Source organism: Cupressus sempervirens, chromosome 7 (assembly GCF_028749045.1).
Source record: "Cupressus sempervirens isolate cs-2001-9-10 chromosome 7, ASM2874904v1, whole genome shotgun sequence".
Lineage (NCBI taxonomy): Eukaryota > Viridiplantae > Streptophyta > Pinopsida > Cupressales > Cupressaceae > Cupressus > Cupressus sempervirens.
Window position 1 is genome coordinate 594,423,551 of NC_143124.1, and position 24,834 is coordinate 594,448,384.

General features: G+C 34.2%; 1 protein-coding gene across 1 annotated transcript in view; it reads right to left on the reverse strand.

Moving 5' to 3' along the window:
• LOC149548145 (phosphatidylinositol 4-kinase beta 1-like) overlaps positions 1-24,834 on the reverse strand; it is an 88,867-nt gene that overhangs the window by 50,481 nt on the left and 13,552 nt on the right. The window contains exons 6-7 of the mRNA XM_089792167.1: positions 6,046-6,126; positions 5,751-5,873 (exon numbers count right to left, since the gene is read on the reverse strand). Coding sequence (XP_089648293.1) covers positions 5,751-5,873; positions 6,046-6,126 — 204 coding nt within the window. The remainder of the gene's footprint in view (positions 1-5,750; positions 5,874-6,045; positions 6,127-24,834) is intronic.

The following is a 24,834-nucleotide window of genomic DNA, read 5'->3' on the forward strand; positions in this document are numbered from 1 at the left end:
GTTCACCTGCATCAGATGGAAATTCGAACACATTCTTTCATCCACTTGATAAAGCGCAATAGGTTGCAATCAACTCCAACTTGTGTCCCATCTCGCACAAACATAAAGAATACAAAGAAGGGGAGATGAAGATGTGGGATTTAAGTGCAAAGCATTTGGACTTGGATGTTTCCACTTCTCAGCTTGTAGTTGCTGAATTGGAAGAATTTAGTGTTATTGGTGCAGCTGATCCCATTGGCCTTAGTACTATTTGTGAATCAACTAATGTCAGTGAAGAAGAAGAAGAATAAATTATTAATCCATTAGTTGAAACTTGAAACAATGATACTTGAACTTGATGTTATGATTTATCATTTGACATTTAAATATTTTGATGTTGATCTTGAAGTATATGATGATGTGATCGTGATGCTATTATTACAAATTTATAGTGTTTTGTTGTTTATATGATATTAAGTGAAATTCTAATCTTACTTCATGCTTATAGACTGCACAAGTATAGATATATATAACTTTTACATGTTTTTGTACTAACAAAACCAAACCGCATTTCAAGATTTTTCCATACTAGCAAAACCGGTTCTTCAAACCCGAACTGCCAACTTTACAAAAAAAAAAAGAAACAAATTTTACTTCCTTTTCAAAGGCCACACACTAAAAATTGTAAAGGAATAAGTACTTCGGGCTAAATTTCCACAATCTGCTTGGATGAAAGACATGTAAGGGAAAAAAATACAAGATGATTGTAAGATTTTATTATCACTACATAATGGTGCAAGTCTAAAACTATGAGACTAAAATGTAGAGAATTTATTTTTTCTCATTTGTCACATCAATTATCTATTTGCTTCATCTTAGATGCAAAACTGACAATGTGGGCTTTACCTCAAGAGGAGTAGGAAATGAGAACATACTTATCCTTCAATGAGGGATCGGCGGAGATAAAATGGAACTACATCATGGGATGTGCAGCCTACAAGCTGCACAGTGGCATCCATACCAAATAAAAGGATTAGAACTGAGAGAGGGAAACAAATTCAACGTCCTTAACAAGGCAGTGCTGCCAAAACAGCAAACCGTTTGGTGAAGATCCACAATAGCAGATAAGACATCAAAAAATATTTAGAAACTCCATAAGGCTTTTGGGCAGCTCTTGTCTTTTGTGATTGTGTTTGGGTGCATTCTTTTTACTGATAGTCCCATAGACTAATTCATCTCATGAATGTTAATAAAATATTTCGCTCATTCATTCATATAATTTAACTCCAGTACATATCTAATGCAAATGATAAGAAATGTTTAGAACAATGGGCCATGGGGATTACGCTCCTAGAATAAGATCATGGGAATGAAATTGTGTCTCCTTGGCTGTTGATAGTTAGAATTGTTGTTGCTATTAGAAGATAAAATAACTTGTCTTGCTTCCTTCCCCAAGGATCTCGTAGAAATCGATGGGCACCCTCCATGTTTAGATTGTGATGAACACAAGGTTGCAATCTATTCCCACGTATTTAGATTTTCAATCTAAGACTCAATTTTTACACAAAGGTTGAGCATCCATGCTCCATTACAACACATGCAAATCATACTTTCATGTTTTATCTGAGATTTTCTTGGTTTTAGAATAAGTAGATTTTATTCTATTATGGGTTTTTTATTTCCAGCTTAGTTTTATTCTAGTTCCTATGCAACTCAAGAACCAAATAAAATGATAAGTACTTAGAGAATTGCAAAAGATTGTCATCTCTTGAATACTTATTAATATCAAGTGAACCATGTCATACACAGATTGTGCTTCAACCAATGGAATTATTTCATTATGTGTGCACTCTACAATGCACTATAGCGCCAAATACAAAGGCCACATTCAACTGTCAACCCAAATCTAGTGAACCCACTGTTGGTTCCCAAAACCACAAATTGGAAATCCAAGAGCTTGCCAATTCTGCAACAAGATTCCACAATCAGTTCTGGCTAATGAACAAGAATGACCTTGATTCCCTTGCACTTCACGCTCCGCTACACCTAGGCAGGTAGACCTTCACTTTGAACTTAATCACCTTGTTCAAAGCTTTTATAGAGCGAATTTAAACTTTACGAGTTCTCCAGTTGGCAAAATCCTCAAACTCAATCAAAATGAAGTTAAATGAATGCTTGAAATGATTGAATGTTTATGTATAATATTGGTCAATAATGGATTAGATGCTTGCAGGAAGGGAGTATGTAGATTTCTAACTTCAATTAATAACTCCAATAATTATATTCCAATGATTTTAAAAGACCAATGCCTTAGTTTATTCGGGCATCAGAGTCAACTATTATGAAGATTATTATGTACAACTCTATGAGACAATATTTATTTTAAATATCATCAATTATCCCAAAGCCCTGCAACAAATACCTTTTATATGCAATTCTATGCTAGCCAAAAGGAATTTAACTTCTTAGGTGGGAACTTTATACGTTTCACACTATTCCCTGTTTGTTGATCACAAAATGCGAAAAATATCCAATGCAAAAATAAAACTCTGTCAAAATAATTCAATAATCTATTTATTGATCATAAAAGACAAATCCACATTTTTAATTACAAGCTCTTTGCCTTGAAAACAAACAAAAGGAACTTTTATTTATTATTAAAAAATAATATTTGAAATTATATTAAAGTCATACTTTAATATTTTAAATACATCTCCTTTACAAGGCTTGAATATATTTCTTTTCCTTTCTCTGAATATGTCCTCCCTATTTATATCTTTATTAGTTCAAAAATATGACCTTTTAGACAAATAGTCTCGCCTCTTCAAACGCACGCTTTTATTCTTAAATAATTTTCTATAACTTTATTATTTTGATATATCATAATCGCATGGTTTGATTTGCCTTTGTGCACGATGTTATTCATGCCGTCTACTTGCGTGGCTTCCACAAATTGGTGTTTATTCCTTCACTGCGTCCAAATCCTGAGGACTTTGTCAACATGTGTCATTCAAAAATCTCTAAACACTGACATCGTCATTTGTAGAATATCACCATCATTGAATTGCAAGTTAACATCGTTCCATAAATTCATCAACTCGTGCGGCACCAGCAGAGGAAATAACAAATGAAGATTTTTAATACCTCCATATGCATTTGAAACTTCTCTGGTCTTCATGGTGTTTGCTTTACTCATTGATATTGGAGACACGACTATCTTCAATGGTTGAGAATGTGTCGTGTATGTGTCATGGCACACAATTATATTTTTCATTGTTTTCCCTTACCCGTCCATTGGAGATGGACTTAGCTTCGAAGAATTTCATTTTTTATTTGCTTGAGTATGTATTACGCTCTGAATAGGACTTTGCTCCTATGATATTTCTTTGGCACGGATAGGTTCTCTGACCATGGATTTTGGCAGTGATGTTTTAAAGTATCGAAGAGAAATTGGGATATGGTGAGTCAATGTTTGATTCTCCCGTGGATTTACAAATACGAGCTTATTGCTTCTTATTGCCATTTCAATGAAATTCTGACGTGGATATTTGTCTCTATATACCTTGCAGGTAATTTTCCATAGCTCATGCCTTCCATCAGTGTCTTCTCCACAATATCTTTATCCACGTTTTCTGCCTGTTGAAAGAATATTTCAGCGTCCACGACTGAAACCTTCATAATGATCAACAGATGTGATAGGAATTTCTCAGTGATACTCATTCACACTTTTCTTTGATAGAGAGTTGAATATTTCTGTTGCTGCTTTCACAAATTTAATACGTGATAAACCATCTTGGAGCCCATGTATTTATCATGCCATCCACATATACTTGCTGCTATTTAACTCACCCCCGCTATCATCTATCATTCGGACACAAAATGTATTCTTCATCTTCCAGCTATTGGGCAATAGAGATGGCTTGACAAGATTCTTTGATATGGTTACAATGACGGCAATGATGAAAGGAGAAAAATCAAACTTCCTGATAAGGGTGATGAGCATGAATCCAAGCACAATATGAATGGTAATTTTGGTACAGCATACGTCATGTAATTTTCATTGTTTGGGAAATGCAGCGGCTACTAAATTATGGTTCAGTAAGCACAATATCAGGAGGAGTTTTTGCAGCATCTGTTGCGTATGCTACTGATTAATTGTTCCAGTTTTGCATATTAAAGGTCAAATAAAGAGGAAAAATATTGCCCGATGATGTCATTATGGTGAAAAAAATTCTGACCAGCGTCTCCTTCAGAATAACTAAAGAATATGTATCAAGACAGATTCTTCAATACTGTAAATGATTTCCAGAATATTGAAATAAACATATTACATCTTCAGCCAGGCACATATGACTTTCTCAGGCATCCTCTGGTTTCCAAGATTACCAGCTCTGTCTTTATGAACCTAGTCTTGATCTGATTCCACAAATAATCGAAAGCATCTGCTGAGTTCTGATATTTCAACTACCGCTGCTGTATATTTACACCGCTATGTGATATTTACCGTACAGATATATTGATGCTACATGATGTTCATGATATGTATTTGTTCATTCTTGATGTTTTTCCTGTCTTCCATTAAATTTAAACCTTTCATCTATACAATATGGTCTTGCATATATCCCTTATCTATAGACAAATAATAGCATATAATCGAAAGCATCTGCTGAGTTCTGATATTTCAACTACCGCTGCTGTATATTTACACCGCTATGTGATATTTACCGTACAGATATATTGATGCTACATGATGTTCATGATATGTATTTGTTCATTCTTGATGTTTTTCCTGTCCTCCATTAAATTTAAACCTTTCATCTATACAATATGGTCTTGCATATATCCTTTATCTATAGACAAATAATAGCAAGACCATCTTCAAACACATTTTATCTATTCTTTTGACATTCATGATGTTGGTGTTTTTTTTAGCATATTGTTTGAATATAAGTAGTGGGTAAGATCTGCAGATTCTCTCTTGGCATGGTATTTTGGGACTCTAAACTTTGCCAAAATTTACAGTTCCATCACCCACTAGGATAAGAAAGCAATTCCATGTTGTGAAAAGTTCACTTCCTTAGTAAGAAAACCTATACCAGCATTCTAAAACTTTGAAAGCAACCTAGAGTTAATCACTTCACATTATCCTTATCATACACAAGCATTTATTTTGTTCTGATAGGGAAAAACTATTACAAATTCTAGTTGTCAAAGTGCTTATGTTTTCATAAATATCTCAAGGCACATCATTAATTCAAGCTATATTCATGACCCATGGATATTTTGTCTTCTATAGGATTTGATATAACCTTTCAATTTCCATGTCATATATTTGAAATTTGCAACAAAAGTAGACACGCATTGGGTCATTACAACTCATTAGCATACAATTTAATTCCTTGGGTATGGTAGTTCAAAAATAGATGACAATCAGCAGCAATATCTCCACCAATGAATGATGACGTGAGAAACTCTAAGTAGCGTTATGCCATCTTTAACAGTTATATGCCACATTAAAAAAAACTGATCAAATATGATATTGCCCGTCTCCAGTATAGAAGCACACCAAAATCAGATGTCATATAATGAAAAATTAGATTGTCAGCATATAAGTGAATTGGCAAACCAATTAAGGACTATATTTCATGTTTTCTACTTCAATTTTGACAAGAAGGGATCAACTGGGATAGGGCATGGAATAAGCCGATATCATGTTTCTGAACATTTGTGTAACTTTCATTCAGGTATGCAAGAGTAGACTTTCCACTTACCGAACGAAGATCCCAATCAACTGATTTGCCATAGATAGAAGCCTTCCTAATCCTTTCCTTCTTCACCTCCCATAGCTCCCCTGCTAATGCATCTGTTGCCTTGGGTCGACTAATACTCACAGCCTATCAAGTAAATGAATAAGATAAATATCATAATGCACAGCTTTATAAACATATATATGTATGCTACACAATAATAACCATTTCATCGCCAAAAAATCTTAAAACAAAAGCAAGGATCAAGAGAAACTGGAAATCCAAAAAACATAGAAAATTATAAGTATTTTGCAATCACCTCAACACGTGTATTCAGTGAATCCTGTGTGCCTCTTTTAACAGGTAGTCCTGGTGGAGCCTCCCCTTTGGCGGCAGCAGCCTGAAAAAACAATGCTAAACGATCAGGACAAATGATAGATTTTTTAATCATTGACTATACTACGACTTCAAGCTCTGCTGTTCAGCCAAACTTGTATCTGGCATATAGGGAAAAAAAAATTGTAGAATACACAAATTGTGTTTCGTAAGATGACAATTAATGATCAGCCCTTAGCCAGCATTTCTTCTTAAAAGAACCACAATCATTGAAGACAGAACTATACAAAATAGAATTTCTGTAGATTGCCAGTTACCATAAGAGAACAGTAAGAACTTGCCATGCATCTTACACAATGTTTCAACATCTTTCAAGAAATATCTAATGATAGGAAAAACTTGACATCAAGGAAGCCAAATCAATATTACAGGAAGGCTTAAAAAAGCTCATCCATAAATGATATGATTCCAGGTGCATCATTATTATCTTCTATATTATAGTAGACTTCCATTGAGTAGATGCATGGATACAGGGACATCTGCCTATGAAAATCAATAATTGTAGAAAAGTTAGACTTACAACTCTGAAGAAGATCTTCACTAAGCCTAAGCATTTTCTCATTGCTGAAAATAATCAATTTGCTGGTCATTTAAGTGAAGTACTAATTGAAACCAAACAAATACTGTAATACTAAGATTAATATATGATTCTAGAATAAACAGTACTAACATACTAATTGAGGATGTGTTTGTGTAAAAAATTGAAAATACAAGAAATGGATTTAAATCTTCATTCCATGCAGTAATATTGACTTTCCAATAGGCTACAAATTTCATAGTAGAAAAAATCTCGAGGAAAAATCAGCAAACCAAAAGATTTTTTAAAAGAACTTGGGATTTGAATTGAAAATACCCAGATTTTCCAAAATCGTGACACAAAAAGAAAGAGAAACAGAGAGAAAACCTGTTTCCTAAATTTGAAGGGCACTTAAATAACACAGAGATATAGAGAGCATATATTATTGAGATTTTGAAACAACAATCATGGAATACAGAATTTTGTCATTTATTTCATATTGATATTTGATTGGGAAAAGGGTCGTGCAGTTTACAATAGATAAAAAGTTTTAAAAATTGCCGTGGATTACAGGATGAGATACAAACTCCTTTATATTCCCTATTTCTTAAAGCAGGTTCAAAGTTTAAAACATCAAATTTTTTAAGTTGCTTATTGAAATTTGCATTAGAACCTCAAATATTATGGAGGTTCTACTTCTCTTAATTGCAACTGAAAAAACTCTTTAATCACAGATGAGGGTAGAGTAGTCTACTATTATCTGTGAAAGACAAAAGTTTAATACAGTTACTTCTGCCTACACCTTTAAAAACTCTCTGTTCCAACTAAATTTAGATTGAAAAATCTACACGATATTCAGACAATATATTGGAATATAAATGAAAACATTAAAAAGATAGATTTAGATGAATTAAAAATATGATACAATTATTCTTAAATAAGAAAGTCCAACAAAATACAGATTCAGACAGAAACGTCTTCACAATATTCAAAATATACAAAAAAATTTAAAATGTGGATTGAAATAAAGTGACAAAGCTAAACCGCCAGTCTATTTGATTAGACAAAAGACTTGAGACAAAAGCAGATAAAATAAGGAAGAGAAGAAATACAAGGCAAGTTTAATACCAAAGAATTTAATGATCACATTTCTATTCATTCATGGACATTGAAAAGTTGTAGCTCAAGATTCAATCTGCATATGTCATTATTTTTCTCAACCGCATACTCAGCGCAACAACCAACCTAGATGCATAATCAAAATATGCCTTTGAAAACAAATTCCTCAAACAAAATCATATCACCCAAAGAACCATAACGAAAAAACACTAGTTGACAAAAATCTCATCCAGCAGCAATTCCCAATCAATTGCAATTTTTTCCTTTGCTACTTCAATGGCTTTCTGCAAACATAAGGATTCAACAGCATTTGCTCTTCAGGTATCATATAAAACCATTAAAAATTATAAATACTTTTCTCAGCTGAAGCAATTGGGAAAGCACATGGAGCCCAATAATTTAGAAACTTTAATATGGCATGATGATTCGGATAAATCTTTCAAGCGGTGAAATTGTCAAATTCTCATACCTCTAGTGATGATATTTCATTGAGATAGACAATCGCATTTGAAAAATTCAACCATTGAAATTTAATACGATGTTCAAGTCTCTCCTAAAATATCAACTCAGAAAACATTGGACATTAATAACGCCGACAAATATAACAAATCGTCATAGATACAAAACTATTAATTCTCTCAGCCCCTACGGCAACTAATATTGATTCTAAAATATATAAAAATCTGTAGGAATAGCTAATTAGAAAGCAAATTGAATATTGATGGCATCCTTGCAACCATTAAATTTATTGAATTTCAACAATAAAGTTACAAAAATATTGATGGTCAGAACCAAAACTAGCAATCACCTATTGAAAATTTCAATATTAAGCTAGATGAGTGTAGACTAACTAGAAAACAAAACTGAGAAGCGATGGCACACCAGTAGCCAAATTAAGGATAACCCTTATATGTGTCAGAAGGGGGAATAGACAAAAAGAAATAACAACTCTTTCTCATGCATTTCACCACCATGTTATTTCATGCCTTTGAAGCACCTGGGCATCCTCATCTGCCAAAATAATTAAGATAGATAACTGTGGAATAACAGATTATAGCTACTGAGCAGAAATTCGTTAATCCAATCAACTTTAAAATCTTATTGACTCAAAACAAAGTGTTGGTTTCTCCCTGAAATATTAGAGAATATAATGGGTCTCTCTTAAGTACCTACAATGATAAGAAAAGTCTTATCTTATCTGGTTGCATGGAGAAAAGAAAGCTAATCATAAGAATGGGGCCAATAAGGGGAAGGGTCTAAAACCTCTCAACAAAACCTTCAGATCCATGTTGTCTAGAAGATCTGGACTAACAAATTCAATCTCCATATATAAGCCTTGCTCATTAATTGTCAAACAATATCTCAGAGATATTGTTTTATGATGAAATTATATCGTAATTTCACAAGAAATGCCTATCCAAACCAAGTCAAAACATAACCCAGAATCATCACAAATAAAATAAAATAGTAACAGATCCATGTTGTCTAGAAGCTCTGGAATAACAAACTCAATCTCCATATCTAGCCTTGCTCATATATTGTCCAACAATATCTCCAAGTATTGTTTTATGATGAAATTATATCGCAATTTCGCATAAAATGACTACACAAACCAAGTCAAACATAACCCAGAATTATCACAAATGAAATAATGTAGGATCCAAAGATGGTAATGGACTGATAATACTTTTCACCAGGCTAGAACAAATGCAGTCAAATGAAAGCATGGCAATACAATAAAATTAAATCTGACCTGAAAAACAGAGAATATGCAAATACACACAAATCCCAAACTGAAAGATTGTGAGTAATCAAGCACCATAAAGAAGTACCACATGAGAGAGAAATTAAAAAGAAAAGAAAACTATAAAAATCGATAGTCATATAAAAGGAGGATGAATCCCATCCAACCTCCCTATAAATCAACAATTAGAGTGAAGAATTTGAGCTGATGTGCATAACACAACGTTTGAACAGCCATATCTAACACTTACGAAAATAGATAACAGGCAGGCATACCAATCATGCAAGGCATATATATAGAGAAAATAACATCTACAAAAAAAGAATAGCGATAAATTATATGCAAGCTTCACATACACTCCACAAGAATATTCATATCAGAAATGGGATGTCAACTATGATATGATACTTAACCACCTCTTACAGATGTACCATCATTTAAGGAAAAATCAGAAAAGCACCTTAAAAGTAAAGCAAGGAAAAGGCTCTATTTATATTTACAAATAGATCCCCAATTTAAACTCGCCAATCCAACCAGATCACTTAGGAAATATGTGAAACCTACCCCTATGACCCATGCAGATTCAGGAAAAAGAAACCATTAAGCTTTGAAAAACTGCTCACACTAGTAAGGAGGAAGTATTCAAGCACAATTCAAAAACTCGGGGAGATTCTTGCCAACTCATGAGTGCAAACAAGTCCAAAAGGCCCAATGGTCACTCTCTGTAAACTTCAGTGACAAGTTTCAACCAAGTAATCATCAGGAAGCTCACAACTTCCTGCAAACCCATACAGAAAATTCATCTGCCAGCAAGAAATTCAAAAAACCAAGAAACGGACAGGAAAAAAAAAGTCATTTTTTGACACCTTCTCATTTACCCTATTGTGCATTCAACTCTTTGGAAACAGTGCATCGATTTATGAGCAGTTGGTTAATGGTGATAAATTATGAAAAGTGGTCTGTGCCACAAATGTCCCTGCAGCCTCAAAGGCCTTAATTTGGGCTTAGCTGCAGCAACTCCATCCCTCAACCAAACCTTGTATCACAAAAAGGAACCCATCAAGTGTGCTTCTCCTCAAATCCACTACATGGGACTTTCCCAAAAATCTTGCTCTCACTTTTTTTAGTTGTTTATCATTTTTTTTCCAACTAAATCCCAATTAATCAAAGTATATCTAAACTCATGCTCCCCCAAGTTTTTGGTCAAGAATGGCAAGTTACGAGGAGACATATCTGCAGCAAGTGATGGAGTTGCAGCAACTTCATCCCCCAACCCCATCTTGTATCACAAAAAGGAACCCATCAAGTGTGCTGCTGCTCAAGTCCACTACCTGAGACTTTACCAAAAACTGTGCTCTTTTTTTTTAATTGTTTATTATTTTTTTCAACTAAATCCCAACTAATCAAAGTAAATTTAAACTTACCCCCAAGTTAACAAGAACAACAAGTGATGGGAAGACAAATTTACAGTATAGGTCTCTTGGGAAGCAATTTTACAGGATGACTAACAAAAAACTGAAGGAATTATTTTAACTCAAAGGCAAGTTCAAATATTCATCTAATAAGATTGATAAAATCTTCATCGTGTAATTATAGAACATTAATACATAACATTAAACTTGAATTGAAAGCTGACAAACCTATTAATAAAATTTAAAAGCTTTACTTGTCAATGTGCATATATATGTAACATAATAACCACAACAAAATGCCCAAAGGCTGCAAGTTTCAACTACAAAATGACAACACAGAGAAAATATATAGCTGTCCCTAATTAGTATCTAGATCAAATTGGTCTGCATCACATTAATACATAACATTGAACTTGAATTGAAACTGACAAACCTATTTATGAAACTTTGAAGCTTTACATGTCAATGTGCATATATATATAACATAATAACCACAACAAAATGCACAATTTGTTTCAACTATAAAATGACAACACAGAGAAAATATATAGCTGTCCCTAATTAGCATCTAGCTCAAATCGGTCTGCATCAACATCAGAGTCTAAGTCCAAATCATTGCCACTATGAGCATTGGAGGGGCCATTTCATGCAATGTAAAACAAGCCAATCACTGCTAGGCCTCATTATCAACCTAGGTAGCATCTTAAAAACCAACAATACAACGTGGAGCCTAAGTCTAAGAATCAACCAATCACTGCTAGGCCTCCTCATCAACCTATATAGCATCTTCGAAACCAACAATACAATGTGAAACCAAAGTCTAAGAATACTCATGGGTTTGTCAGTGTTGTAACCATATGACACTAAATGGAACCACAAAGTCCTTTGATCATCTAGAGGTAAGGTTGTTTGTCTTGACTAACTAGATGAAGTCATATGTACACCAACTCCTCTCTGTAGTAGAGGAACAAACAATTGTGAAAGGAGGTGTGTTGAAGTATCTTGACTTGTAGTGCATCCTTGTCATGCCACGTCCATTGTCTAATAGAATCAATTTGATCTAGTCTATCTTTCCTCACCTCTTGTCTGCTAAAGGTTGTACCGCCAAGATTGACAAACACACAACTGTATGTAAAGTAAAGAAGACATCTCAACAGTATACATTTTCAAAGGGCCTTCCTAAGCCCTTCTTTTACTTCTTAATTGTGTATTGGAAGCACATTTCCAAGCCTAACTACATATCATACGTGATTTAGAGCATAAGCTTCCATATAACGTGGAGACTTCATCGTGTTCCACAATTGCACAAGAAAAGGCCTAATACAATCTTCACAAAATCCCAAAGTAGGATCCCTAATGTAAATGGCTTACTTAGTTTGCCCAAGAATGATATGAAAGGTCTCATAAATATCTCCACTGATAGGAGAAAGTCTATATCAACATATCTTGTGACTTGGATAGTAGGTTTACTGAAGGAAGGCTAGGAGCACACATCTGCAATTCCAACAAGTTAAAATTTAAAATTTCATAAAAGGCAGAATTTATGACTCAAACAAATAGAGTGAATAAATGCTATCACAAAGAAAACAATAATCTACAGGTTAGAAACATAAAACTTAACTTTTTTTAAAAGTGTAATAAAACTAGCAATTTTTAACCTAATTTTAAACTACCAATCATCAACAAACATCTTTTGTTTCATACATCTTACTTCATGTATATTTGCCTCTAAGCAACAACTCCATTTCGAATTAACCACCTTAATTGTAGTGATTTTTGTGCCTTGTAGTTAAAGAGGAGTTCCTTCCTTGAAAAGATTCTTACGACACAAGTGTGATAGTTGCAAACAAACATTTGTACATATCTAGCTTCTACTACCACTACTATGGCAATCTACAATGTTCTTCAATGTGTTGTTTAATGCATCCACATAACATGGTCCAAAAAGTGTGCTTATAAGCATCCTCCTTTGTCAAGCCAACTAACTTCTAATTATAAGCTGAATCTTTCACTTGTAATTACATTAGATCCTGAAACCCATTTGCATCCTTCAGAATCTAAAATTGGTAGTTTGCATGCTTCTCTTCCTTGAAAAAATAATAGCTTTAAAAAGTAAAAGCCAATTGAGCATGTGACAATGATACTCATGAGTGGCCAATGTTTGAATCATCCCAGCCATCCGTGATGATGGGGCAGCCATCTCTTATCCAAGTTTGTATGGTTTCTTGCATCAAACACACTCAGCCGACAATATTGTCCATCAAGGAGGTTCTTGCACAGCTTATGTATTCGAGTGGGGCAAATGAAGGGCCAACAAATATCACATCTTTGAACATTCATTTGGCCATCTATCGCGACTATGTATTAAACAACCCTACAACACAAGTAGTCCTTTTTCTTTCCCTTATAAAGAAAAAACCCTCTCACATTTTAATTCCAACATCTATGGTTTCAGTAGGAAATGATGCACTAGGTTACATCCTCTACGCTGGAATTCCATTTATCATTACCCCCTAGTTACCACAGCTTTCTCCACTAAATTTATGGCCTATGTTTTACTCTTTGAAGTTGGTTACAGGACTCAAAGTTTGGTAGAGAGCGCAAGCCTGTGATTTTAAAGAGTTTTTGCAATATTACTAATTTTAGCAAATGCTATTTATGTTATGTGCTATTTTTAACCCATGGTATCAGCTTCAAATTCTGCCTAGCTTCAAAGTGAAATGTTTTCAGTTTCAAGCCTTGGCAAATTTCCTAAGGCTAATATTCTAATATTGATTATTTCACTTAAGTGTTTTTAAATAGTGACTTTAATATTTATGTGAAATAAAATTTTCAATATGTGACTCCAAAGGCTATGCCCAAGAAAAGGGGCCAACTTAAGCTGCTTTAAGCCCAAAAAAGTAGAAGCCAAGGCTAAAGTCCAGTGAAATGATATTTTAATGGTTTTTTAAGTTGCCATCAAAATGGACGTCAAGCATGAAGGAAAATAAAGTGAAAAAATAAAAAAATGTAAATTATATTAAAGTTGCAAAAGGGGATGTCAAGCTTGAGCGAAGAAAAGGAAAATAAATAGGGGCAAAGTATATTATATTTCATTATTGCAGTTGTTCATAAAATAGGGTTTTGGCTCTCACTTTGTTTATGTTGAGATGAAGAAGATAAAGAAACAATATTAGAATGAACTTAAAGAATCCATATGAAGATTCTCAGGGATGAAATTCCTCATCAATAAAGCCAGTTTCAGTGGTGAATGATCCATTCTAGCTTAGTTGTTTATTAAATATCCCTGGCATGTACTCAATAAATTTTTGTATGTAGTTTGTGGCTTTTGGTTATGATTTTTCTGCATCAAATCACCCTAGGGAGTGGCACCTAGCTTTTCTTTGCGATAGGGTGATTGTTTGGGGTAAAATCCTGGGTGTTTGTGGCTGCAAAACACTCTATTGAAGATGCCGAAGGAGTATTTCAGATCTGTTCCAGTTTGAGTGGCTTTGAGTGGCACCTAGCTTTGGTTGAGGATAAGATGATTGTTTGGGGTAAATGTTTTTGGCTGCAAAACACTCTATTGAAGGTGCCAAAGGAGTATTTCAGATCCTTTCCAGTTTGAGTGGCTTAGAAGTGTCAATTTTAATTTATATAAATAACACTAGTCGCCTGGTGTGCCTGTGTTTTCTGCAACAAGGTTTAACAGAGGTTTCCAGATTTGGAAAGCATGAAAGTGTCATTGAATCAGTCCTCGTAAGTCTGCAAATAGGCTGGTATTGTCTTGCTGATGTGGAAGGCTCAAAAAACACAGTAAGTTACCCTTTGAAGCATAAAAATCAGACTTATTTCAAGGGCATAGCTGATTGCAATCTCCAGATAAATTGCTATTTTCAGGTCTGCAATAATTTGTAATCAGTCCTTTTTTAATGTTATTCTATTAGAGTTGATGAACTGAATAGTCATTGTACTCATTTTTCTATTGTGGTTGATGTAATTTCCCCTTCCACGATATACCGGATTCTGCAATATGATAATAAAGATTTCAGTTGTAATCATGCATACTACAGCTTCAACCATATTAGAAACTAAAGGGAAAGCACAATGGCATGTCAAGAGACAATCCTCCACGATTAAGCCCTCTTGACCCACATGCAACCAACTCAGTGGGTGCCCACAAGTAACCAACTCAATGGGCATCCATTTAATTGAGGGGACTCATACTGTCATTGTCCCCTATTTAAAACCCTAGTTATGATGTCCCTTTTTGAAATATAGATTAAATAATAAGCAATAAATATAAAATAAATACACTTGTAGTGTGAAGAAATAATAGCATTTTAATGAATACATATAAAGATTCAATCTACATTATCATTGAATACATATATAAACCAAAAATATATAATAATAATAACATTTTATCAACAATATGCAATATTAATAACTTGGGATATTGGTCAAGATCAGGAGGCTCTATTTTGCAAAGATTCATGGGATGGACTTCCTCCACCTGATAGCTATAACCTCCCAGCTACTATTAAAACTCAAAAGTACTTTAATTGACTTGTGGGGTCACCATGTAAGCAATTCTAAACAAGTAAGCAATGCTGTCCAATATAGAGACTGGAAGTGGAAATTCATTGAAGAAACTAATTTGTCAAACCACGATAAACAAATTTTTGAAGAATTTCTGAAAAATAGATAAGCTAATCCTAAAGATAGGAGGGATAAATTAATTTGGGGAGCTTCAAAAAGTGAAAATTATAGTGTTAAAAGAGGATATGAAATGATTATTAACTCCCAACAATCGGAAAGGATAGATATCCCTTTAAATCTTTGCTGGGATACAGCATGTCTACCCAAGGCTGGAATTTTTCTTTGGGAAGCTCTTCAAGAGAGAATTCTAACGATGGACAAGTTTACCAAGATGAGCTTAGAGGGACCCTCAAGATGCTCTTTATGTGAAAACGAATTTGAGACGGCTGAACATTTGTTGTTCCAATGTCCCTTTGCTAGTAAGTGTTGACAATGGTTACACCAAAAACTTAACTGGTCAACTGCATTCCCGGACAATTTCAGAAATTTTCTAAATAGTTGGCCCAAATATGGGCATTCCAGGGTCTACAATAACTTATGGAGAATATCTCCATCCATACTTTTTATAGGAAATTTGGAAGGAAAGAAACAAAAGAATATTTACAAATGAAAGTATGGATATAACTTAGTTTCTCCGTAAAGTAGAAGCAAGCATTATAGAAGTAGAAAACAATAACTTGAGAAATTCTAACAAAGAAGAAGGCTCTTATTCTGAGCGGGATGCAAAAATGTGCAAAATTGGTTTAAGTTCATCAACCCACCTATGACCTATTCAAAAGCTAATAAACAAGCTAGGGTTGTATGCAAATGAGAACCTCCCTTAAAAGGATAGGCAAAAAGTTTGATGGAGCCTCAAGAGGTAGCCCAGGTCCTACAAGACTAGGTTGTAATATCCACTCTAATAAAGGCTTGTGTATAATAAAACGATCTAAGTCTCTAAGGGTGCTATCAAATAATCTAGCAGAATTAGAGGCTCTAATAGAAGGATTAATCCTTAGTTTGGAATTGGCTATAAGCAAGCTAGTTATCGAATGAGATTCACAAATCATTTTAAACACACTAAGGAAAAGTACACCAAATTGGATATTAAACTCTAAACTTGAATATGGGTTAAAGAGAGTCGAAAAATTTGAAGAAAGGAGCATCAAACACATATATTGAGAAGGAAATAAGGAAGCAAATACATTAGCAAACAAAGGAGTAGATGGTGTAGATTCTCTAATAAAAAAAAATCAAACTAAGCCAATAATCCAATAATTGTAAAAGTCCTCGACAAAATAATATAAGATAAAAGCTTTAGGATCAAATATTTTCACATCGGGATTTGACAATATGGTGAATTAATATTCGATTAATTTACTTATCACTCTAGGATGAACAATTCTTTCATAGGTTTTACGCGATAAGTAGGTTTTTCGATGTCTTGGGTTATAGTGTCTTTTTCCAATTTACTTTTAGGCCTTTTCTTTAAATAGCCACTCATTATTAATTTGAGTGTAATTTATTTCTATATTATCATATTGCATAGATGTGTATTTCTTCTTCTAGATTTAGGTTGTGTAGGATTCTTAGTGCCTCTTAGTACGAGACATTGCTAATGTAACTTTCCTAATAATTCAATTTTTACATCATAAAATTAATTCAAATTTCAAACGTAGTTAAAGAAAAAAAAAATACTCTCTATTTATTAAGAAAAAAAGCTATTTACAGAAATATTTTTGATTCAATGTGATTTTTATGATTCACGACTACTAAAAAGGATCTTTAGCCAAAAGAAATTATGTAGGAAAAAACATCTAGTAACTTGAATTTTGAAATTTGGAATCGTGAGGACATAATAAAGCGGGAAATCTAAAAAGCAATCAAGCTACAAAAAGAAGTTAAATAATGATAATGCAAGTTGAATTTCAGTAATGTAAAAAGGAGATAGATCGAAGACACAATAATGATGTACTAAGTTTTGTCTTTCATGTAAACGAAGGCATGCCTTCTCAAAGCCCTTTGCTAAAAAACAGAGTCAATTGTATCATAAAATAGACAGGACGTATGCGCCCCAAGCTAGACTGGGGGTTTTCTTCTTGTTTTCCCCCCTGTTTTCCCCCCCCCCAGTGCTTGCACTTTGAACAGGGATAAACATCAATGTAAAATTTAAAAATTAATAAATATTGGCTTAAGTCTTTTACCGATCAAAATAGATTTATATTATATCATTTATTAATATGATAATAATTAACAATATAATAATAATAATAATGAAACTGCATATGCCTGTGAATGGGCTCAGATGGGTTAATCCAGCAGAGTCAATTGTATCATAAAATAGACAGGACATTTGTACCCCAGGCTAGACTAGGGGTTTTATTACCCGTTTTTTCCACCCAATGCTTGCACTTTGAACAGGGATAAACATCAATGTAAAATTTAAAAATTAATAAATATTGGCTAAAATCTATTACCGATCAAAATATATATATTTATTTATTTATTTATTTATTTATTTATTTATTTATTTTATTAATATGATAATAATTAACAATATATAATAATAATATTAATGAAACTGCATATGCCCATGAATGGGCTCAGATGGGTTAATCCATCATCTGGGGTGGTTGGTGATGTTTTCCAATAAAAATGTAAGTTTAATGGTGCTTCTAAAGGCACCCCAGGACCATTGGGAGCAGGACTTATCATTCGAGACTGGATGGTAATTTTATAGCATGTGGGTGAAAAAGACTGGTAGTGATGATGGAGCCTAAAAATTTAGGTTTCCATTTGTGAAATAATGTTGAAAAGTTGATGAAGTATTCCCATATGAAGAATCTGAAAATATATACCTAGCTGTACTTGACTGGTATATTTTTAATGAGAGGTCAGTGAAGGTCTTCTTGAGAACTAAGTCCAAGAAAGAACATCTTTCAAACAAGTCCCTACAAGTGGAGGCTCTCACATGCATTACAACAGGATCCCAACGAAGACTGGGATTGAATGAGATTACTCGATATCTTTCAAGCAAGGCCCTACATGTGGAGGCTCTCACATGCATTACAGCAGGATCCCAATGAAGACTAGGATTGAATGAGATTACTGTGACAGGGTACAATCAGAATTTGTATTCTATTTTTAATCACTTTGAAGTTGTGGTATGATGAAAGGTTGTAAATGAATTTATAGTGCTTCTCTAGTCAGCAAGGCGACCTGCTAAAGTGTCCTAAATCTGAGACAATCACAGTATTGTTTAAGTGGCCACTGTCATTTGGAATCTACTCTTATTTCATAATCATTCTAAAGATTGTAATGTATGCTCATTGTTCCAGCATTATTCCCAACAATGGGTCAAGATTTCCAAGTTGATGTCTTATGTTTGATTATCAAAGCATTATTTGAATTATCATGACAATAACTGTCAGAAGTTGTTCACTCATTGGAAGTTGTTTATCACTTGCAGCCATCTCAAGGTCTTGAGCTCACAATATAGCCGCAGTCCTCATTTCCAGGAAAGGAATTTTGAGGCAAAATGCATATTACACCCAGAGATGATGGAGAGTTTCCAAACCAGTGTCCCAGATGCAAAAAGAATGTTTTCAGAACAGAGGAATGCATTCAAAATAATACATAATACATGTTAGCAGTGAGCAGTAAATGAGATATAATCGGATTACGTAACTACAGAACTCTGGTACTTGAAGAACTTGCTAAGGAAATATGTACGGTGGAGATGATTGTGGAAGAGACAGAGCCGCTGGAGCAAGGAGATTTTCATCAGTAGTTAAGGAACTTTTTAATTTTCAATATCTAATGTCTTGTCGTATTTGTTGCAGGTCTGGAGATATATGCGGGAAGGTGGAGATGATGGAAAGTTATCACAAGTGTCCTTGTTTGTGATGTGAGGATGATTCAGTAACATATGCCGCTAATTTCCACACTTTTTGGTTACTCAGCGTTAAACAACATTCATGAATGCCCGATGCTTGTTACGAATGCATCTGTAGGAGCAACAAAATATGAGGCAGACAATATGTGCAATAGATGTTGCGGATGAATTTAATTTTCATTCACAGCAATGGTCTAGGAGATGTCACAATCATGCCTTCTGCCCAAAGAAATTGATGCAGTGTTAATATGATAACCCGGAAAATTGTTATTGTGAGGAGCAAGGCCATTATATTTTCATACAATGAGTTAAAACTAACTAGTGTAATTAGTTTTTCCTATTTCCCTAGTTGTATTTACAAAGAAGCATGTTGTTTTAAGAAGAGACTTGTGTCTCTTTGCTCGTTATAAATATGAGATGAAAATGTAAAGTGATAGAATGGATATGATACAAACAAATTCATATTCATATTTAAAATTTTACATATTCTATGCACACTTTGATATATTATATTCTTTCATTGGTAAGGAAATGAGTAATTGAACAAAGCTCGTGGATTTGAATTATTGGGTAAATTTTATGTGGTCCAGATAAATTTGCAATAGATGGATCCTCTGTAAGGAGTGTCTCTATGTGCAATTTCTATTTCCGGCATAATCTGCAAGAATATCTATTTTATTTATTTCATTAGGGTTTAAAATATTATTAAGTTGTCTTTCATACTTATTTTTTAAATTCTATAAATGTTTTAATGTTCGGACAAGTGGACTAGGTCATTATTGCATTTTAAACTTGAAAAACATAAAAATTGTGAAATATTTAATTATTTTCGTATTTATGTCTAGTTTGTCTCCATATTACAAGAGTTAAAGTGCATCCTAGACTAGTTTAAAATTGTGTTTATATAATCGATCTGTCACATCTGAATTGTAAAAATTGTTTATAGTTTAAATACATTGAACTTTATAAAGTTATACATGTCAACTTATAATATTGACTCTGATTGCCCATTTAATTAAGCGCCGGTCTTTATATTACTCTTGATTCATAATCCATATGCTGGCAACTATTTCATTTCTTTCCATTGAGGAATTAATATATTCATTTGTTGAGTTCATTCTTTATTTAAATCATTATCATATTAATTTATTAATTCATAATTTTCAAGTTTAAAGTTTTTCTATAATTCTTGCCGTTATGAAGACTTTCATCGCATTCACATTCTAATCAATCTGCTATAAGCATCCTGGGCTTAAGTGCTTTGTTCAAGATTAGGTACACCCGCCTTAGTTTTGTAGAGCCAAAAGTGCAGGGGGATTTGGGTCGCATCGATCAATCCCGTCAAGTTGGCCATAACCGGTTGCATATCCCAGCATCGAGTTGGCAAGACTCGAGGGATTCCAATCTGCAGTTTTGGGAACCAACAAATGGAACAAATAAGGTAGCTAAAGCTGAAGCAGTGTTACTAAATGTCAAGGCAGCAAAAAATTTTGGAGTTTGAAAACTTCATGTAGAGGGAGATTCACAAATAATAATAAATGCAATAATCAAAGAAGACATGCATGCTTGGCATTTCCATGATACATAGATCGAATCAATGAGGAACCAGCACCCCTAGAAGCCTATTAAATAATAGGCGTTCCAAAACAAGGGAATAACGAGGCAGACAAGCTTTCAGATGGGGCTTTAGCATTTAAAATGGACGGGACCAGAATTGAGAATTTTTCAAACTTAGTGATGGCTAAGGAAGGCTGAATTTAAAAACCATTATCTTCCCCTCACCCTCGAGAAACAAAAAAGTGCATTAAAAGTGGTTTTTTGTTTTTGCAGCAACATACAGGGATGGTGAAATGATTGTGGAGTAAGGATGAAGTGACATGCAGCCCTTGAAGCACATTGCATTTCACAGGGGTAGGCCAAAAGTTTCACCTTTAAAACATGGCAATTAGTAATTTAACTTGCAGACTTTTGAGTTATTGGAAAGTGTGCTCTGGCTTGAGTGTGAAAGGAAGGAGACAGCTTTCACTTTCACCTCCCCCGAGCAACATAACCCTTTAAATGACCAGATAACAAAGAAGGGGATTGACAAGATGTTCATCTTTGAAGATAAGAAATTAATAGATAATGTGATTATCATTTTGGGAGAGATGTTCAATCAAGTGGAGAATCACCGCAAACTAACACAGGTGTGTTCTCAATGATTATGGTGTGGGAGCAACAGCTAGAAGATGAAAAGGACATTAAAGAATTCCTTGGACGCATGTATGATATTCTTGAGAAGTCAATTCCAGGTTTGGAGATAAAATTGACTGGTAAACAAACTCGACTTGAGAAGCTTGAAGGAACCAAGCACATCACATTTTTGTGGAGATTTGATGAAAATTGCAGGAGACAAAGAATCAAGGGTGTTTGTAAAGGTTCTTTTTATCAATTAAACTAGTTCTGATGATTCACCTGCTAGACAAAGACATTGCAGAAATGAAGCAGATGGCTGGGTGGACAGTGGAGGATGATGTGAAGATGAATGAGTGGCTCCAAATGTATAGAGAAGGGAGGGGTGAAAATAATGCTAATGTAGGACCCAAATTTTGTGAGGCGGAACTGAACGAGTGGCTGCAAGAACGCCATGGCAGAAGGTACAGGCACACCGCACAAGGAAGCACCAGCAAGCTAAGGAGGAAGATTACAAGTTGAACTAAATGTTTATTAAAGGTCTGGTTTGTTTTTGTAAACGATGTAACAATGTCTGGGATAGGCAGCAGAAGAGATTGTCACTACTTTGTGTTTCTGAAAAAATTTGTAAAATTGGAAAATGACACTGTTACAGCCATGAAGGGCTAGCTGCTGGTAGGGGTGGAAAAGTTTGCAGAGTAGTTGATCTGCATTTTGATGTTGGTGGGTATTTTTAGGTTTCTGACTTTCTACTTCTTTAGAAAATGTACCATTGTTTTTCTATGAATACAATTAAATCTATTACCAAGAAAAAAAAAGGAAAATACATATATCAAATACTACTATAAATCTGGAAGTATATATAAAATATATAAGTTAAAAATATCTTTTAATACATCATAAAAATAAAAGTGAATCATATGGTTGGCTGGGAGCAGCCACGACCTTTTTGAAAGGCTATCACCCATATTCCCCTCCATATGAATATAATGAAGAGAAGGTCAGACATTTCCCCAAAAGGGCATCGAACCAAGAAAAAGACAAAAACAGTAACCAATCAGGAGCACAGCAATCTGATTCAATCAGCATCTCTGATAAAATTCAGCCAATAAAAACTTTGCATTAACAAGGAAACTACAAGATTGGACAGCAGACAAAAAGACATGTTTAAAAGAGCCAATCACAATGTAGCAGGTACACAGTAAACTCAGTCAGCACAGACCATTATTCCAAATAAGCCAATATTACATATGATTTGTCTGCAGCACATATACAGTCGGCCACCAATACTCAAATATCTGATTTTTAATAGGAGATATATAATCAGCAGTGCAAAATACTCACTTTAACCCATTATCAGAATAGTTAAGATCAACTGAGAAATAATTTGACAACACAACCTTAAGGTTATTGCAAATCGAATAAGTACAAGTGGAGATAAGCAGATCAGACTTAGTTGAAATAAGTACAGGTTTTCACATCAAAGAATCAAGCTACAACCAATCTAAGAGGTGGGGGAAATGCAGGTACTCCTGCTTCTTCCTATTAGGCTTCCTTGCAGTTTCTAATAGAATTGCTATATTAAAATAGATGAATAATAAGTAATTCAAAATCCTTAATAGATTGGCAAATTAATTAAATAAATAAAACAAGATTCATAAAGGTTTCGAAGTCAGTAATAGACTTAACCAGATTGCATACCAACTATTTTAATATATAAATGGCTTCCTTATTTCTGAATGCAATTTATACCTTAAAACCATAGTTAAACCACCCTAGAGGATGGGGGAAAGGAAGAACAAGGGAACAAGTTTCTGAGACAGGGGGACAGAGGGGCCTTAATTTGGGGACATCGGGGGACCGGGGGAGGTGGTTATATATACTATACATATGGTACTTAAAATGCTAGTTATGAAAAGATGTAGTGCAATATAAGATATAAAGATGTAAAAGAGTAAATACTTGAAGCTTACATTGAATTGGTACATCGAACATTGAACATAAATAGTTGAATCAGCAAATAGTCAACACCAAGACGTCCCTCCATCCTTGGCAGAGGTGGCGGAATCTGGTGGCGCTACTAAGGACGGGGGGAGGGAGTCCCCAAGTCCCCAGTGCATACCCGTCTCCGAGACATGGGGCAAAAAGGAGGACGCATCTCCATGTTACCATGCTTAAAACTCACTGATCTGATCCATGCCCCTCTCCAAGTGACGATTTGTCTTATACATCCCTAGAGTGGAGGCATACAGTCACAACCTTTGCTAATGAATATCCCTATTAATAAAGAAGTGTAACTTCAAACTAATTGTTGCCTCTTCCCAACTCATGGCTCCTGGGAAACAATGCTTGTTTTAAAATAACTATCCCTTCAACAAATTGCAGATCCCATGCTCTTTTATTATATTTCCTCCGCTTGCTCCGGCAGATAATACTGGGTTTTTTGGCCAGGTATGACAGTTGAATGTTAATTGCAATGAGAATTTGAATGATATCTGAGAACACCAAGAAACCAGCAAATCATCACCTTGGCATTCAAACTTGCAAACAGTCAAAACAAAAAACAATGGCAAACAGGTTGACACATCGTGCACAAAAGATATGAATAAACTCTTGTATGGTTGCCCCTTCTTCATCTTTTTTGTAGAAATGACATAGCCATAGTGTACTCCCCTTGAATATTTATGCTGTCTTTGCCTATGTGTGTTTCAATTTGTAAGAGGGACTTTTGTGGTCAAATGGGCCTTTTTGCATAGTAATTAAGGAGTGCAAAATAATGTTCAGTGGGGCCACTTGCAGACCCTACTATAATCGCCCTCCAAATAGAATCCCCAATGGCGACCATAATTCTATGACCTCTAGTTCTTTGTTGCATCTCAATTTCAATCTTTTCACTTTCACTACTACCACTATTACTCGTTTTTTCTTTTACCTATGAGTTCAAACAACAGATGCAAGTTCAAACATAAATAAATATGCACAATAAAAGTTTGAAACTTTCAGAAATATCAAAAAAATGCAAGGAGATTGAAAAATAAATAATAGATGGTAAACTTTATTAGAATATTTTGCATTCTTTTAATAATTTAGTATCTTTTTCTATTTTGAGCTAGCTCTGTAGAATCTTTTATTAATGGTCATTTAGGTACCTTAATTGTTATTTTATTAATCTTCTAAATTTTTTATTTATTCATGATCGTTTAGGTCCTTGTAGACCCACCCATCCTTATTAAAAATCATTATTTGTGCTTTTTAAATGAAAAGGAGACTAAAAGATGTCTAGGCCATAGGGA